This window comes from Triplophysa dalaica, chromosome 3, assembly GCF_015846415.1.
Source record: "Triplophysa dalaica isolate WHDGS20190420 chromosome 3, ASM1584641v1, whole genome shotgun sequence".
In the NCBI taxonomy this organism is placed as follows: domain Eukaryota; kingdom Metazoa; phylum Chordata; class Actinopteri; order Cypriniformes; family Nemacheilidae; genus Triplophysa; species Triplophysa dalaica.
The window spans coordinates 17193339-17213045 of NC_079544.1; the positions used below are offsets into that span (position 1 = coordinate 17193339).

Genomic DNA, 19707 nt, shown 5'->3' on the forward strand with positions numbered 1-19707 from the left:
ACATTTTCCCACTGAATGAAAGCTTTTATCCAAGAAGTCGCTAGATTTGTTGCTATGCAATTCTTATGAACAGAAGCTTGTAAAAGGGCTCGTAAAAGTGACCAAATTAGGAGACAGACTTGCGTCTAAGAAACACTGCACCTGGGTGTGTGCTGGCCAGAGAAGCGCACCTCAGAATGAAGATAGCGGAAATACTGTTAAGTCAAATGTTCTTCCCCTTGCTTGGGCAATTACATTATTTTTCAGTTTTTAATCTACGTTCACTATCATGTTACAAGTCTAAGTACTTTGCTGAGATGTATTAAGAAGTACCTGGACACACAACTCCAAATAGATTACAATACTTTCCACAAAATAATGATGAAATGCAATAATGCTCTGGAAAAATTAAATAAAAAAAACAGACTGTGATGTAAATTTTGCAACTCAGTGATGTCAGAATGACCATTTACAATTATTTGTAACGCAACCTCTGCTACAGACCTAATCCTCTCAAACCCTCATTTATCTGATTCATTCTGAGCACGTATGCATGTTTTTGCTGTTCTTCATGCATCTGCTCATCATCACAGCTCCGGCAGGTTTCGCAGATGCGGCGGCTGGAAGATGGTGGGACGGCCAGACGTGCTCACAGACACATGGACATACTGGATGTGGTGGAGGACGACTTTGGCATCAGCATAGTGAGTGTGTTAGCTTGAGTCACCGCATAGCTATACTCACGACTGACTCATTGCTGTGTTTTCTGGTATTTACAGTATCTGTCATCTTGCGTAAGTCAGCAGCTTCATCATCTCCGTTTGCGATGTTCTCACTGACTTCTGTCATTCTGTTCACAGGACACAATCGCCATTAAGAAACGCAGCTCCAGGACCAGACGCATCCGTCCCGTGTCCAACAGACTCAGTGAGTCACACGCAGACCTTCTGTGGGACGAAACCAGCACTGTCATTCATTCTCATTCAGTGCTTCTAAATCATGTACTCATTTATTCAGTTCCCCCAGCACAGCTTAAACCCATTCATTCGTTTTAGGAAATTTTGAAACTCTCTTTAATTTATTTCATTAATATAATATTAAGAAGTGCTTGCTTTAGCAATGCGCAGCTGTTATCATTGCTGTCACACTGTCTGTCCTAACCAAACCTTTAGCAATAAACCAACAAAAGATGTACTCCATGAGAGAGTAAGTTCTGACATGAAACTCTAGATGGTGCAGTCCTAAAGTCTAAACCAATCTGACATATTAATTACTACACGGTGAAGCTGATTGGTTCCATCTGTATCCGCAGCCAATGAGCTTGGATAGTGATTATTGGCTAGTAATTGTTGTAGCTGTGTAGCTCCTCCTTCCCCTGCTCCAGCTGTATAGATATGCTACAAGGTGATCATGTAAGCTATGGGGGTTTATTCATATGTTATGTGCACCAGCAGTATTCCTTATATGCACACAGCAGCATGCTGTGGATGTTTTGGCAGTAAGTTTCCGTACTTGCTCCACCGCAGCAGCAGCGTAGCAGATCTATTCTGCCAAGACCAAATACATTTGTATATGATGTACACTACCATGCTAAACCCTCTGAGAGTCGTCATAACAGAAATGTTAGTTTTTGTGACACACAACGTATTGTCACTTGCTTAGTTTGGAATTACTATGAACAAATGGATAAATGTAAATGTAGTCTTGTTATATTTGGGGTTTTCTGCAACTACAGGCACTTTTGACTGTCCAAAATTAAAAGTCTGAGTTTGTAATATATAAAAAACTAAAAATTGCATGGTGTCATTAAGATTTTAATCTGGAACATGTTCATTTTTATATTTGTAATTCAATATACAGTAAACATTTAAAATGTGCTGCAGTAAAGAAATATTATATATATACATGAATTAAACGGTAATATACATTTATTTGTAAAATGTAGTTCAAAATACAGAATTACTAAGCTTTATGGTAAGGACACACAATAAATACTGACACAGAAAAGATCATATTTATTTATATTTTTGGGATCTTGTGAGTGAGGTAGTGAGGTGGACCAATGTCAGTAAAAGTTCACGGAAGAGAACCCAAGCACAGGCAGCGGTGCAGGTAAAGACTTAACTTTGTTAAATATAAACAAAAACCCACAATGGAGAGTAAAACAAGAACAAAGCTAACAAATAAACTAAAAACAAAGACTTCCCACAAGGGGGCAAAAAAAACCAGGATAACTAGACTAACTCTTTCAAACGATGAATACTATATACTGTAATACATACAACATCAAGACATGAGGCAAGAAAATTCATCTTGGCAATGTAATCCAATATGGCAAGGTACAAAGGAAACGTATGGCAACAAAGCAAAACGAAACACAAGGGCATTAAATAGGTGAACTAACAAAGGATTATTAACAAGGGGCAGGTGTAGGGAATCACACACTGAGGGGAAGCTAAATGAGGGGGCAGAGTCAAGACGAAACAGGAGAGAGCGCATGGAATGTCAAAACAAACAATTCCATGTCTCTCTCTACACTAAACACGTGGGTCTGTCATGATCCTGCCACAAGACTGAGGAAAATATGACAAAATAAAGGACAGAATCATGACAGACTAATCTGTCAGCAATGTGCTCATGTGCTAATTTCTGTTTCAATAGAAATAAGACTTGTTTGTCTTTGATAAAATGTCATAATAAAAGCTCTTTCTCATTGTTGTAGTAAAAATGATCAGTAAATAATACAAAGAAATGTTAGAGGCTGTAAATCAAAATGTATATTAACCATTCCACTTGAAATATTGTCAAAATGTAATTTAATTATCTTCTTTTACGTATCTTAACATTGTGACCAGAGTTGTAGGACATGAACAAACTGATGTTTGGACCTATAAATGCTGCATAATTTTATATTAAATCAAATTAAATAACAATTATATTTTTTTGTCAAGGTGTGTAATGAGTGACACTGTTTAGATTTATAAAGCGTCATATGACATATTTTGACATAAATATAAAATTTCCTTGCTGGGACTGAAAAGTGCCCGTAGTTGTAGAAAGAGCCATTTACTAACACCCCTTTTATTTACCTCTAGGTCTAGGTGAGGACCCTAACTCCTCACCTTTAGTGTCCACGCCTCAGACATCTGCCCCCATCTCACGCTCGGCATCATGGGAAGGTCTGTCCACACTGCCCACCCATGGCTCACCTCTGCGTCATCTGACCCACGTCAGACCCCGCCCACCACGGAAACACAGGACAGCACATACTTCCTTTGAGGCAGTGAGTGGATTGTGTTTCTTTAATTGTGAATCCCTATTTTTCCTTTGTGCGCAAGTATGAGAGGAGGAAGAGATCAAAAGGGAGTTGTTTATAAAATGAAGCATTCTCTCTTACTCAAGTATCACTTTGAACGTTTATTACTGATGATTTTTGTATTACTTCATGGCACGGAAGGGATTTGCCATTATACTGGAGCTTGATTAATCATGACGTTCTTAATAAATCTTAATAACGCAAGATTTGGAGCCAACACTCCCCTGTGGTGAGGAACCCAAACTCCAACGATAAATAAGAAAAAAAAAACTTTGGCAGAAACCATTCTCACCCGGGAGAGCCAGGTCTCCTCTGACGTATTAGATATACTATTAAATTATGGAAACTGTTTTTTTAAATACCAAGAATGAAACCAGACATGAAATTGTTGTGCCAGATGTGAATGTAAATGTGTCAGTTGTTTTGACAAAAAAGATGGGATCCACCTATACAGTATTTTCTTGATCCTACTATAGCTTCTCTCTTAGCTTTTCTCTTTTCAGTCATCGCCTTCTTAAAGAGCATTTAGAGAATTGAAGTGTCATTATGTATGGTTGACTTTGATTGATTTGTGAGTCACGGTCTGGAGCATAAAGGAAATGAGGAACCATCAATTAGAATTGAGGCGTATGAGGCGCGGAAGTTTGATAAAAGTAAAGCAGATACCGAGAGAGAGAGTGTGAATGTGCGCGAGAGAGAGCCAATGTGTGCACACATTCGCTCCCTCTCAAGCATGTTGGCTCCCTCTCTTAGTATTCGCTCTACTTTTGTTAATTTCCAAGCCTCTTAGAGGCGCACACATTTTTGACCTCATAATGACTGTTGTTATTTGTCAGAAACTTGCCGAAATGGAATAAAAAACTGAATAATTAAACTTCATTCAAGCAGCTAGTGTGATCCTACGTGAAGGGAGTGGATTAAATCATGTTTACTTGTTAACTTTGTTACTTACATTGTTCCTCAACAAACGTGCAGAATTTTGTCTCAACACGTGCCCAGATGTTTTCTGCAGCGACTTCAGACATACATCATCAAAGTTGTATCACTTCTAAGTGCCAGCAAGCTGTCTCTTTGTTTTCTCCTATGTTTGTTGATCAAACTCTAGTGGATTGAAATAAAAGACAAAACAAAACCTAGATGACGAAATAAAAGACCATGAAAGCATCATCCACTAACACAAATTTAGAGAGATGATCAGCTCAAAGCACTAGTCCTCAAAAAAAGTGAAACATAATCAACATCATCTATTTCTTGCCGTCTTGTAGCACAGCTCCGAGAATGGAGGAGTATCTCTATTGGAGGATGGACTACCTGATTTCTACACCAAGAGAGTTTTAGCAGACAGGTGCTGAAAACTGAATACTTTTGTATCATAATGAACTCTGACAATAAAGGTTGTCACAATTTTCTTTTTAAAGATTGATAAGATGTGTGCTTATTGTACTTTGTACAATCTTTTCTCCGACCTTTTGTTCTGCAGTCAGCTGTCCTCTCACCATCACGCTCAGGGTCTGAGAAGAAAGAAGAGACGCAGCGTGCTGTCCATATTTTCAGGATTCAGGAAGAACCGAAATTCTACCGTATCCTATCAGGAGCCAGACCCCACAGGAAGGGGCGGGGCCTGCGGGGATGAATGTCGCACTAAGTACATCATTTGTTTTAACTTTATTTCAGTTATGTTGTTTGTCCTATAGGGTTAGGGTTAGTTTGTTAATGGCATATTTGACATGAAGATCTTGCTGCAAGACTGTGTCTTTAGGAAACATTTGCAAAGTCTATGTTGGGTAGAAAGTCTTTGTATTCGGTGGTGTATAATGTTAATTATTAACCGTGGGATTCGTACAAAAATTATTGCAACAACAAATTTGCGTATGAGCCCATCTGTTAGATTTACACTTTTTGGATGGAAACTATGCTCACAAGCATTAGATAATATTTGACATGCAATTCCATTTTTTATGCTTTGATCTAGAGTCTAGAAAGTCTTCCCTTTGTTTAACTATGAAAAGTACATGTTTCTTTAGCTGTATTATATTAGAGCAGTTGCGTAGCCAGAATTTTATTTTTAAGAGGGCCTGTCTGTAAATGAGGGGGGGCATGATGTATACGTATAGGTTTTTATACATGTAGATATTTATAGGTACTAAAATTATACACCAGTGTTATACAGCTCATTTCACCATTTTAGCAAACATAAACATAGCCTAGCGGCTCTTAATCTGGTCTACAAGAAAACTACAAGAAGTTAAATGCAGTGTAATCGTTATCTTTAGCAGTCTACTCATTTTCTTCTTGCACATCTTTTCGTGATTTATGAAAAAAAAAAAAGAAACAGAATATTGTGCGCACCCGCCATCACGGCGTACCAATTAAACTCTTGGCGCAAAAGATGCTACGCACAACACGTGACATAATTAAACCAATAACTTTGAAAACAGCGAGGAGCACTGATTGGTCGAACAACCAGAGAGACAAATCAGCATTTCCTTAATTTTAATTTCAAGCAATCAAATCTGAGGGGGCCGTTCATGTAAATCAGGCCCCTCGTGGCCTGATATATTTTGTTTCCAAGTAATGGTTTTTGAACAGGTTGAATGTTGCTGTCTCTATAATTAAACATAACAACATAAGTCAAAGTCTATTTCTCTCTCTCTCTTTCACTCTCAGTATTGCAACTGAGAATGTGTACTCCCTGATTCAGCACCCTAAGGATCGTGGGAGATTAGACCCTGAGGGCACCAATGGGAGGCTGGTGGGGCAGAGCGTCCAGAGGACCCCTCTGCTGTCAGGACGGTCCATACAAGGCATACCCCTGCCTGGAATGACAGCAATGAGTCCTTCCTGCTTTTCACAGAGACAGGTGCACTACAACACATTACATCGTATTCTTATCCGATACCCAGCAGGCCGTTGCACTTTTGCTTTAGAGCGAAATGTAATGTTGATGGCCATGGTAATTGTTTTGAAATTAGTTACATCAGCTGCGAATGAATATAGCAGCTGAAAATGTCCCACACACTATGGAATAAATAGGCATAAATCAAAGTTAATAAAGATGTTTGAGTGAATTCCTTTTCTCTTAGTCTAATTTAAGCACCCTGTGGGGTGTGTCACATTCTTAATTTTGCCCCCTTGATGGCAATGAATTGTTATTTTTACTTACATTTTTCACAAAATAGCCCCAGAGAACTGAACAAAATGAATGCAATATAAGTTGCTTTGAATTAAAGCATCTGCCACTAAAATATAAATAAACATTAGCAGAATTTCTTTTTTATTCTGCTAGAGATCACATGAATAAAAACTACATAAACTGTGTTTCATTCACCACATGATTTCTTTCTGTTCCCTGCAGTCGCCTGATTACAGCGAGGTGTTTGGCTCTTCTGAAGAGTTCGGCTACCCAGAACATGAACTGGACCGACATTCAGATATTGTGGTTAAAGGTCACACACCTTCTACTGACAGACAGACTGAATCAAGGAGACTAGAGTCACAATCAGACAGCCGGAGAAAATCAGAGAGTGTAACCGACCCCCAGCTGATGGAAACTAGAAAGAGACCCGAGCTGCCACCACAGAGCTCTAAGCCGAGCCTGGCTAAAATACGACAGCGACATCTGGAGGAGAGCTCTGGTAATGCAAATTTTCACACTGCTTTAGTACTAATTACTTTTTTGTAGCTGTCAATACATCCGTCAATGACACTGTGTTACCTGTATTTAACATACACCATTTAACCAACGCAATGTAGTGATTGTACTTGGCACACAAAATACAATGACAGTCTGCCTCATCCGCGGATCATTTTTGTTTACACTGGATGGATAATGTGCATTATTCACTGTCCCTAGATAAATCCACTGACGATTCTGGAGAGCTGAGAGAGAGCGATGAGGAAAACGAGGAGAGAAGATGTATGGAGCAGAAAGACCAAAAACCAGAGGGACAAACCTCACCCATTCCTGAAAAGGTCTGTGTGTATCTGGGTATCCTTCCTGTAGCGCACTAAGAAGGGCATGACACTAGCAATTCCAAAATCATGGGTTTGATTCCCAGGAGATGCATGTACAGATCAAATTTAGACTTTGAATGCAATGTAAGTCGCTTTGGATGAAAACGTAAATAAATGAGTATGTGTAAGTGACTGTAAAGTGGGTGCGTGCCATTTTTCTCATAGCAAAGATGTATCATCAAAACAGATTTTTGATTTTATCATTCCTTCCAGCCATGTTATTATTCACCCCACACGTCTCCCATTGGCTCCCCACCACATGACGTGGCCAATGAGAACAAGGCACCACCTGCTCCACCCATAACTGCTAAGCCTGTGCTTCATTCTGCTTCTATAGATTCTGCTGTACTTCAAGGTAATTTGAGGATGACGATTGAAAAGCATGATATTTCATTAATGGTTGTCAGGGATAGTTTGTCCAAAAATAATTGATTAGCCCTCATGTCGCTCCAAAACTGTATATAAATCTTTTTTCTTAAAAAATGCAAAAGAATATATCTTGAGGAATGTCTCAGTGGTTTTCTGTCCACACAATTTTGGATGAACTATCTCTTTAAATTTAAGAAATTTATAAGGGCCAAATGTTACATTTTAGATTGCATGTGGTTTAATAGATTTTAGAGTTCATGTAGCTCATGTAGAAAATGTATCGTTTTTGTTGCCATGACGATGATGCTGGGGTGATCAGGTGAGGAATTAAAAAACAGCCCTGCAGGTCCCACGAAGCCATACCGAAACAGAAAAGCAAACTCATGTGACACAGGTAAACACATTCAGAGCATGTTGTGAGGGTCTGAGTGCATTCACTGTTTATTGCTCTGGCATGCTTTTATCTACAGTCTGTACAGTACAGTACCGTGTTCTTCACGGAGCGCCTCTCCCTGTGTGTTTGACCCTGAATTTTCCTGTAGGTATGGAACAGGATATCCGCTGTGATCTGGAAAGATCTTCAGATCGCAAACCCCCCGTGAAAAAACCCAGACTCCCTCCAAAGCGAAATAAATCTTTGGATTTCTCCGGTACTGTGTGTGAATGTGTATTTCTGTTGGCCCTGAGTTTTAAATCCTGGGTTACCTAAGTGTCATTTATCCAATTCATTCATTTAGAGTTGTCAGATTTTGAGGTTTATAAATATTTGTCAGTTTGACTGGACAAGTACAGCAACAGTACACAGCCTGCTGTCTTTTTGTCTATGTAGAAGGTTGAAGAGTCGATGAAACACACAAAGGTTCCGATCCGGAGACCAAGAATGACACAGACACAGAAATGCAGCTCACTCAAAGTCCAAAGTTTATTAAGGACAGGTCCAATATATACAAATAAATGAGGAAGTGATGTATGACATGAAAAAGTACAAGACCTCTAAGTTAGTATTTTTAGCAAAGGGCTAATCTGGAACATGCTGTTATCTTAGTACAGACACTTCAAGTCGTAACTCTCTGTGACATTGGTAAGGGTCAGACGTAACTCATAAAGTTTAAACATCATAAGCAAGATATCGTGCTTAAAACGGTATGGAATATATGAAACACAGGCAAAACCCAAATTCTCACAACACCTTTTCAAAATTACAGATGTTAAACGTTCCTTAACCCAATTTTAAAGCCTAAGTCTTTACTCAGGGTTTTTAAAAAACAGCAACCCAGGGTTAAATTCTGTCATCATTTACTCAACCTCTTGTCTTTTCAAACCTGTATGACTTATTTTCTTCTGCAGAGCACAATGGAAGATATTTCGAAAAAATGTTTGTTACCAAATTTGTTTTAAATATCATCATTTGTGTTTTTCAGAAGAAAGAAAGTCATACAGGTTTGAAATGACAAGAGGTTGAGTGAATGATGACAGAATTTTCATTTTTGGGTGAACTATCCCTTTAAGTGTTTATCAAAAGTATTTTGTTCATTTAGAAGTTAAGCAGTTTTATTGCATGGCCTGAATGGAAACTGCTGTAGTAATTAGTGTTTTTTTCCTTTCTTACATGTGAATGTATTTGCTCACTGACTGTGTGTGCACCTGCCCTCCGTGTGTTTGTGTGTTTTCAGACAGATGGCTCTAAGCTGACCTTTAGCAAAGCCAGATCAGTAAACAGGCAAAGTAGGCCATTATTCACTGCTCTCTCTCTATCAATCTCTACAGGTCATCAGAGTTCAGAGCCAAGCAACACCGAAGCATCATGACAACCAGTGGAGCCAAAGCTGTGTGTAGACAGAGTGTCATTGTGATGCTGAGAGGCAGACAGAAAGATGTGATCAACATTATGGATGAACCTGCACCTCAATGAAAATTCATAGACTCTTGCTTTCAGCTGTCAATCAATTTATTATTGTCATTTCAGACACACACACAGACACACACACACAGAAATGCACACATATTCAACATGTTCTCGGTTAAGTGACCTGTTTTGATTCTTGCTCTATTTTATCCATTCTTACTCAACCATTGTTAACATTCTGCACTTAACATTCCTTTTTTCCTTTATTTCAATCTTTCTCTCTGAATCTGCTGACAATCCTTGACATTAAAGAACTTTAGCTATTTATCTTCACATTAATAGAATGATATTTTGTAAAGTATAATATATAAACAGAACAAATATTGCACTAATCAGCACTTGATTTCCATTGGGTGGAAGTTATTTCCCCTCACGTTCAGCATTACCGTGCAAAGTTTTGTAGTGAATGACTAACCTATTCTTATTGTTTTCATTAGCAGTATTACTGTTGTTTTAATCTGCATTGTTTATGCAACTGGATAAATGTTTAAAAGTTAGCTGGCCCTAAATGAGCTTTATTTTCTACTAAATGTGATTGATTGATTGAATGAATAAAAACAGAATATTACATCTGCTGTTGTTTTCTTACACAGCTAGGGCCTGTCTGACATGTCAGATGCTAGTTTCACAGTTTCGGATATGTCATCAATTATATTTGGATACAGAAAGTTTTTTATCAAATGTAATTACAAAAAATGTATAGACCATGGTAGGCTACATGGATATGGCATTTATTCAGTACCATGGTATCTACATGATGTGCTACAGTAAAAAATGGCATACTAATAGCTTAGTAATTTTAGTACATTTTGTTAGACTCGGAACACAGAATTGATGATTCTGAGTGAATCTTTAAAAGGATAGTTCACATAAAAGCAAAATCTGTTATCTGTCTTTTCTCTAATCATTTTATTTAAAACATGTTACTCTTTCATCAGTGGATCACAAAAGAATATATTTTGACTTAGATTTTTGTGTCCATACCGTAGAAGTCAAAGGGGATAAATGTTGATGCTCAATGTTAGTTTTTTTTTAAATATCTGCAGAAGATAGGAAGTCACAGGTTTGAAACAGCATGAGGGTGAGTATGATGTCTCAGAGACAGACTTACATTGCCTTAAAAGCTTTGCCTGAGATGTTTTTAACAGATGTACTACTTGTACATAAAAATGTTCAGTTATTGATGGTTTGAACAGTGCAAGGACATTTAGTCAAGTAATGGTCAAATAGAGCTGTGTACCAGATGCCAATGTCTTTTATCTCTTATTGCCACAGGGAGGCACTAGAGCCCCAAAACAAACATCTGTCATGCATCAGCAATTTCCAAACAGAAATTATTGAATTTATTGTGTGTGACTGGGGTTCAAATGTCTCCAAAATAATTTATCTCACATCATCGGGCTAACTTCATTAAATTACTTAAAAATATCAATTTAAGGTTCACTCAAGTTGAAATTCTGGAAATTTTGACGTCTTCCAAACGAAATTACAAGTATACTTAAACTGCATTGGCACGCATTTCTTGGCCATTTCATTGACAGATGAAAAAAATATAATATGATATATAATATCTATAATGTCATAACATGAAAATGGACAACATAGCTCAGATATTTTGACCAAAATTAACAAAGTGTAGAAAACATATGCACAGTGTTTGAAGATAAAGATGTTTGTCTGTCGAGGTGCTGAATTGAATTGGATGAATAGACTAATCTTATGTAAAATAGTACATTTGCAACACTGTAAACGTATTGCCAAATCATACGGATATTATCCTAACATCCATCTTTTTACACCTTTTCAGATAACTGTGGAAACCATTATCACAAATGAAAGAAGCAATATATCACGTTTAAAATGAGAGTCATGTTCATAATGCATTAGATTAGGCTGTATGTTAAACGTGTGTTAGACACGTAAACCCAAATACTCGCGCAATTATGTAAAATCAGAGGGAATGTGAGGAGATGATGGGAATTTCCATTAATCATTTCATTAATGCTGTCTCTAACACGCGCGCGCCCGCGCGCACCCACACATGCAGCGCTGGTGGGGGAGGCTGTAAATGAAGTGTCATGGCTTTAAAGGCCGATGCATAAACGATGAGACTGTGTGCAGTCCAGTATACACATTTATTATCTTCTAATCACATTAATTACAGCAGGATTAAAGACACATATGCTCATTCTCCACCTAACAAATAATACTGGTGGTACCAAAGTAGCAAATATATTAATACCACAGCATTTTGATATACTAGGGTATGTTTATGATCAGGCCTATCTAGATCATCATGATATTAGCATGTTATATGGAAATAAACCTTTTTTGTTTTTGTTGTAAGTGCACAATACACAGTTTCCACGCAATGATCTGCCCACCTCTTACAAATCACATTCTCTGACTCTCACAGATTCACACACACTGAAGTGGTTCGAGTCGAACAGTGAAAATAGTGAGTAAACCAAGCAGATGGCATCAGTCAGCAGAATTCAGTAAACACCGGAAGACTGTTTCATCTTTCAGAAGCAAGTTTACGAGACAAGAAGCAAGTTAAAAAGTGTATGTTACACAGTGTAACCAACTATGTTTCACACTGAAACCAACAAATCGCACATTTTCTCACTTCCATTTCTTAGCCTAATTAAGAGCCTGTCAGTGTTTGTTGCGAGTGTGTTCATACATTTTTTCCAGCGCATGTTCAGTGTTTTTGGCATTAGGAGCAGGCCATGGAGCATCATTAAGTATTTATAGATGTAAATTAAGTCCCTGTTTAACTTTCTCAAGCCTTCAACACTGCCTCATAATTGGATTCGGACCTCTGAATGTGTCTCTAACAAGACATGAATGTTGCTGTGCTCTAATAAGGCAAGATTTGGTGAGATTGGAGCGTTCAGCTGTGCGTTTATGAATATGAGGTGAAAGAGGTGTGTGCGTGCGTGCCTTCTTGGAGGGCTGGACTGCATGTGTTAAGGGACGGCTGTCAAAAGAAGATGTGCATCTGGGAAGATGAGCAGAAGTTTGCCCACAGACTGCCAGACTGATGACCGATCAAGTAACTCTCCTCTCTTCTGTGATGTATCTACACCTCAGTCCTGTGTCTGCACCTTCTGCATCTTCTCAAACATTTTCTCATTGCTTTTAATTCTAAATCTATCTATCTATCTATCTATCTATCTATCTATCTATCTATCTATCTATCTATCTATCTATCTATCTATCTATCTATCTATCTATCTATCTATCTATCTATCTATCTATCTATCTATCTATCTATCTATCTATCTAGCACTGAGAAATGCTTTGTTGTTCTGCCATTTTCTGCGAAATTTCTGCTGAAATTACAGATGGCTCTAAAGTTCATCTTATTTTAATAGCTGTATGGATGTTCTGTTGGGAAGATTAAATTGAGGACTTTAAATTGTGCCTTGAACATGTTTCTGTCACATCCTCCGTGAGAAATTGGCTGGCGTGGTAATTGCAAAGGCCAGTGCTCGGATGAATATCACATATTTATTAGGTGTAGTTGCTCATTTTATTGGACTGGTTATCATGCCTTCTTTATAACATCTTGTGCAGTGGGACGGGTTTCAGTTGTTCTGTGTTGTTTTCAAGCCGTTGTTTACAAACTTTTGTTAGCTCTGCTCATTGTTTTTCATCTACCAAGTGTGTAACATTTGCTGACTTGTTTTTCTGTCCATTTGAGTTTATTCTGCTTGTTTATTTGTGGTTATTACTTCTCAAATGAAATATACGCTGCATAAAGACTTGTTTATCTCCCTTGTTGTCCCAGGCACTGGCTGATCCTTCATACTGTCCAACATGCCCGCCATCGTGAACCTGCTCTTTAACACGGTCTCCACCAACACCACCATCTCCTTCTCTCTGGTGTTGCCTCTGGTCAGCATCCTCTCTCTGTTGGTGGGGGTCGGAGGTCACCTGCTTGTGTGGTTGGTTTTGATGCGCAATCCACGGCGCCGTTCCAAGCCCAGCTCGGTCCTCCTGTTAAACCTCAGTTTTGCGGATCTGTGCGCTTTACTCACCCTGCCCTGTGTGCTACTGAGTGCCAGCTCTCAGAATTGGCAGCTGGGAGGAGGCGTTTGTGTGCTGTTGAGCTTCATGACCTCTCTAACAGCTGGAGTGGACATCTTCAGCTTGGCTGCCCTCTCTGTGCTGCGTTATCGGATAGTGGCTCCGTCGACGCGGCCCCCTGCAACCCCTGCGCAGGTGTGAGTATCTGAAGGAGATAATAAATAACACAGGGATGTTTGACAGATGCAAAAATGAAAGAGGTGTATGTAGTATGCATTATGTATTGAATGTATGGACAGTTTTATATATTCCTGTATTATTCAGTGTAAATTCTATAAGTGTGTTACTGCATTGTTTTAGAAGAACAAATGTTGCAGGTTTGATTCCCAGGGAGCACACAGTATACTGATAAAACGCATATATATATACGTATATAGCTTGAATGTACTGTAAGTTGCTTTGGATAAAAGCGTCTTCACAAATCCAAACATTATATATGCTATGCATTAGTGTATGCACAAAGCAAAATTTGCCTTTGAAGTGAAGTGGTGTAAGATATTAAAGTTATTTTAAAAGACTTAAATGGAAGAATATTTTGTCTTGTCGGACTGGTAGTTTTTTCATTACTTTTAGGAAAAACTAGTGAAATAAAGTGTCAGTGGCACAGGTTAAAAAAAACAGCCAAGATATTGACCAAAAACAAGCCTCTAAACTCTATCATGATTTTTCAGACTTTTTGTATGACATTCTTTATTCTGCAGAACACAAAAGAAGATATTTTAAAATAGATATTTCATATGTATATTGAATATATATTTTTTCTCTCTTTGGCACACAGAGCCGGCACAGTTGCTGTCATCTGGCTGGTTTCCATCGCCATGGCCCTCCCTAAGGTCACCTACATCCAGTTTGATAGTGGGTGCACTTGGTCGGTTGGGCGTGGTCACTGGCTGGGGTTCCTCGTTCCTGCGTTTCTGGTGTACTACGTTGCTCCACTTCTTTGCATCGCCCTGCACTGCGGCCTGATCATCACACACCTGCACCGCTGCCGGGGCACTCTGGCAGCAGACCACCGCAATAAAAAGGCCACAGCCCTCCTCATCGGCTCCACCTTGGTGTTTGCTATCAGCTGGCTGCCCTACTACATACTAGAGTTTGTGAACGTATTGTCGCCATCCGTGCATTCCGTAAGCTCACCCGTCAACTGGTCTGTAAGCCCTGCCCCCAGCTCCGCCACCCCATCGGCATATACGGAGGTGTCTCTGCTGTGGGAGGTGACTTCGCTGTCTGCCATTCTTCTAATTTGTCTGGCACCTTGCTGGAACCCACCACTCTACTTCCTGCTATCTAAGCCAGCCCTCAGGCAACTGAGAGCGTTGTTACCCATAATACACAAACGCTGGAGAGCCGCTACCCTTTTACAGCACATAGTGCCAAAACCTGCTCCCACACAACCCCACTCACAGCCTGGGAATCAGCAAGCTGCGCAGATGCTACCAGTAACACAAGCGCAATGAGAATCGCTTACACATCCACACGCTTGGTACAATCTAGATTCGCACGGTAGGAAACAGAACATGCCCCGTATAGCAACCCAGCAAGACTGGCGGGCGGCAAACACACCCACTCGCATGCACAAAGTACACACAGACACGCCCAACACAGTGACAGGTGTTTTCTGTTTGAGCATCCTCATCTTTCTCATGGTGGCTGGGATTGTGAGTTGCTTAGTAACACTACAGAGAAAATTAGACCATGGACCTCTGCATTTTATGTTCAGCCTCACATTTACAATGTTCCAGCACGTCACCTGCATCGTTTTCTTTCCAACTATCCAAATCTCTCCATCACACCAAAAATGTTTCATACAGCAGCAGATTTCCATCACCAGCTCAGCCACACTTACACACGATTTAGCATGTCCTCGACAATATATGTATTCATTTTAATTCGCTTGTAAATGTGTGCTGTGTTTCTGATCGCCAGTGTGGTGAGTAATCATTTAAATTTGTGTGGGATGGCAATTGCTGGTGTACTGTACATCAAATGTATTGTCTATAAAGAGTAAACATGGCTTCGATTCTCACTGTCTGTCATCTGTATGCTTTCTAACGGCCATCAACAGCTGAAATGCGCATGTGTTTATTTGTAATGAATAAGTATTTAACGATTTACCTTTAATGATAGAATCGTGCAGTGCAGTCGAGACTCTGAGAACTCCGTCTCTGTGTCACCTGCAGATGAGTCATCGCTCTTCACTGGAGCTTTCATTCTCTGCTAGTTTTGTTGCCAGTGTAATAAAATGTGGATCTGAATCGATCCCATACTTTTCTCTGCTGTTTTTATTCCCTGCTTCCCCACTCTATCCCCCTTCCCGCAAATCAACTTGTTTTTTTGCTGAGATGAACAGGGAGGAGGGGTAAAATAGGATCCAGATATGTATTTTTCATATGACATCGGTCCGTAATGCCACAGTGTTCGAATCTGTTCTCTCTATCAATTCATCTCCCCAGCACAACAAATCTCTGACCTTCTTCCATTTATGTCTCTTTCGGGCTTTGGTTGAAATGCATTACAAAGTGGCATTCGTGGCGAGCGAGTAATTTTCTTATTGTGAGTGAACAGAAAGGATGTTGTGCGTTTAGTCTGCATTCAAGGCAGGCCATTTCATCAAATAACAACAGTGCTGGAAATCACCTCTGGGATTACTGAGGGGACAAAATTGTTGAAAATGTCAAGAGGTCGGGGATCAAGTATTTTGCTCGTACAAAAGCGGTTAAATAAATAACAAAACCAAAACCATCGAATGAGTTACTGTCAATTAATATAATAAGTCAAAACCTTCATGCACTTGGTAGACAAAAGTTACGGTATACATTTGATCAGCATGCGTGTCCCCTGGGGATTGATCCCATGACTATTGCATTGTTAACCCAACTACATTAAAGTACAGGAACATTATTACATTAATTACGTTGAGCCATGATTTGTTACTTGCTACTTTACATTGGGTGGTAGTAAGGGGATATTCTCATATAGAGAACATTAGATTAGACAAAAACTGTGTAGTGCAAGATGAGTCATCAAAATGTTAGTCTGATTTCCCAGAAGCGAAACATTATCAAATTTAAATGCATAGACCTGCTAAAAGTAGCCTAGTGCTGCTCTACATGGCATTAAAGCTTACATAATACCTTAAAGCGTAAAACACTATAAAGCCTTTTCTTCATCCCCTTTCTATAAACAACAACAAAAAAACCCAGGCAGAAGAGTCACCATTTAAATCTTTCTCATAAATCTGATGCAAAATCTCTTCAGAGCTCTTGGAGATGACAATAGATCAAAGAGGTTGCTGTTAAAGTGCAGGCAGGCTGGTGAGGATAATACTGAAATGCTATTGAGCTGTCCCACAATTGCACTGACAACATCACCCATTGAACGCACTCAAAAGACGTACCCGTTATCCGCTGTAATTATAACAGTCATATTTTGGGGAAGATTTTGAAATAATTAGAGTTGTCAACCCTCCCATCATTGCATTCAGCCTCACACGGTGTCGGCGGGGTCTGATGAGACGCAATTAACACTGCAGATTACCATGCTCATCTCCACCAGGAGCTCAGTGTGCTCCTCTCAAACCCTGTTTGTCAGCACGTGATGGCCCAGACCACCATGGACCACTGAGAAAGTCGTGACCAGCTAGACTCTGCTTTGGAGCTGCATGAGCTGGTAATATGATGTGTGATCGGTCTCATGTACTTAAAAATGTCAAGAATGTTGCAGTGGGCATATTAATGGTTAAAATTACATACAAATAAATAGAAGTAAAAATACAAATTCTAATGAACTCCATTACTGTTTAACATTAAAATCCCTGTGTAGTGTGGTTTGGGTGTTATTCATCAGGATTTTTTTACCATCCACCAGATAACATACCACCAACATAATCCAACACATTACCAGTAGAGACCCATAGGGACAGTTCTCATTTAAACCAATACATTTCCCATTGTTACCATTAACCTTAGAATGTTTGTAATGTTCTATTGTTTTATTTCAGCAAGGTACATGAAATGAAGAAGAGAGTGACAAAAAAAATCTTGGTTACAGAGGCTTCCAAGACATGTACCAATGTAGGCCTAGAGCAACTTGGATAAAAGCATAACCAAAAAGTAATCAAAAACACCATTGAATTTATACGAAGATCATGAGACTAAACGAACATGAGCCCGCAAGGAGACATTCACCACTCCAGCTATGACATACATGATAAATGGTGGCTGCAATAAAACTAAATGAGCACTTAATCCTGAAGCGCTTGAAAACTTCAGGGTTACAGGAGAAAAATGGACAGCCTTCATGAGTCTTGCGTGTCTGAAACTAAGTGCTTAGCAAGGACAAAGCTTATGTCTTATGAAGAGAGAGAGAGATCCAGAGAAATCATGACCATATTGTGAATTAGAATGGGAAAGATCTCATGCAACTCTGTCGAAGTCTGGGTTTGTACATTGTCAACGGTTACATGAAGACACTTTAGGGAGATTCACTTTTTGCTCAATTCTTGGGACAGAACAGTTGATAACATGATTACTGATCATTCACTGTTAGAGAACTAACCCCTCTGTCTGATCACAGTCAAATACTATAGCACAAAGCACAGTAAGCTCTACAATATCAAAAAACTATACAGATGGGCTGAAAACAGCGCAGAAGAATATCAGAAAGCACTTAGCAGTCAAAAAATACAAGTGCTGTTGGATAACTTTCTAAATAACACGATCACACTAAAGAAGGCATGAAATCAAATCAAACACAATTAAAAACAAAAATGGGAAAAAATATCAATATAATGCAGAGATTCAAATTCTTTACTGTGTGTGAAACATTAAAACAATATAAACACTCAGAACCAAAAAAGCACAATACACCCAAAAACAGCTGGGCAATTCCAGCATCTGTTCATATTTTACTGAACTTGTTGACAGAGTCTAAACATCAAAAAATGTCAGTCAATTATTTATTTTTTCCGATGAACTTTGTAGGATTTCTGTAAAATAAATAGCACAATCCTGAAGCAATAATACCCAATGAATGGAGAAGGGATGCCTCTTTATAGAACATAAAAAAGTTACTTTATATTAATTTTCATGTGTCTATTTATGAGGAATATGTAGCGTTATGGATGTGACAATCCTGAAAATAGCATTTATCTGACTATAAAAAAATCATGCACTAAAAATAAAACAAATGCTGTACAAATTTGAAAAGAGATCTCAGATGGGTATTTGAACCACTAAATGTTAAAAGCTGTGCTGTTACCAAAGTAAAAACCGATGGTTAAAACTTACTTTTTTTCGTGGTAAGGTTGATATTTTCACGGAATTGCCCAGCTGACAATAATTGAAGAGTCAGTCAATTCAAATCAATTCTGGAATAATTGGGACAATCTGTAAAAAACTGATAGTGAACAATTGGCAATTCAAAATGGAGAAAAATGGGAAATTAATTCCCAAACATGGTTTAATAAAGTACAGACAGACACAAACTGTGAGTAAAATCAAGCAATCAGAAAATTACAAAATTAGCTATCAAAGATAATCAAAACCCATTACTTCCAACTGAAAAAGAGACTAAATCAAAAACCTTAAAAAAAAGCATCTGGTCCTGATTGGATTTTAAACTAACTGATAAAACATACAAACAGTCAATTCCAACAACAAAATACAATGCATTAAAATAACTTTTATAATGTATTATACATACATGCTTCAAGGAAAGTGTAACCGTTATTTTAATCAGGAGCGTGGATTGAGACAGGTTTGCGGTTTAAGCCCAACATTGTTTAATATTTACATCAATGATTTGGAAACCATTCTAAAAGGATCAGAAGCCCCCGGTCTCATTCATACACGACTCACAAATCTCAGTAAAACTATCACCTTTCAGAAAAGATCACAACACACATTTACATTAGGTACTAACCCCATAACACACATCACACTACAATTACCTGGGTTTAAAAATAACATCCACAGGAAACTATAATCCTGCAGTGAATGAACTGTGAGATAAGAGCACACAGGGCCTT

At 38.7% G+C, this 19707-nt stretch overlaps 2 protein-coding genes across 5 annotated transcripts in view; both read left to right on the forward strand.

The window, feature by feature from the left end:
• Nucleotides 1-10152, forward strand: part of carmil3 (capping protein regulator and myosin 1 linker 3) — a 49635-nt gene extending 39483 nt beyond the window's left edge. For 2 of the 4 annotated variants that reach the window (XM_056744116.1, XM_056744119.1), the window contains 11 exons: nt 573-683; nt 840-906; nt 3075-3262; nt 4561-4640; nt 4776-4940; nt 5963-6155; nt 6651-6930; nt 7149-7267; nt 7523-7664; nt 7998-8072; nt 8221-9024. In XM_056744116.1, the coding sequence (XP_056600094.1) occupies nt 573-683; nt 840-906; nt 3075-3262; nt 4561-4640; nt 4776-4940; nt 5963-6155; nt 6651-6930; nt 7149-7267; nt 7523-7664; nt 7998-8072; nt 8221-8387 (1587 nt within the window). In that variant the 3' untranslated portion in view covers nt 8388-9024. Of the gene's footprint in view, nt 1-572; nt 684-839; nt 907-3074; nt 3263-4560; nt 4641-4775; nt 4941-5962; nt 6156-6650; nt 6931-7148; nt 7268-7522; nt 7665-7997; nt 8073-8220; nt 9025-9445 lie in introns of those variants that run through there. The other 2 variants (XM_056744118.1, XM_056744120.1) reach the window with 2 other exon arrangements.
• Nucleotides 10153-13409: 3257 nt separating this feature from the next.
• Nucleotides 13410-15136, forward strand: si:ch211-119o8.4 (somatostatin receptor type 4). Its single transcript, XM_056742509.1, has 2 exons — nt 13410-13816; nt 14458-15136. The coding sequence occupies exons 1-2, from the start codon at nt 13410-13412 to the stop codon at nt 15134-15136; spliced, it is 1086 nt and encodes a 361-aa protein (XP_056598487.1).
• The last annotated feature ends 4571 nt before the right edge of the window (nt 15137-19707 follow it).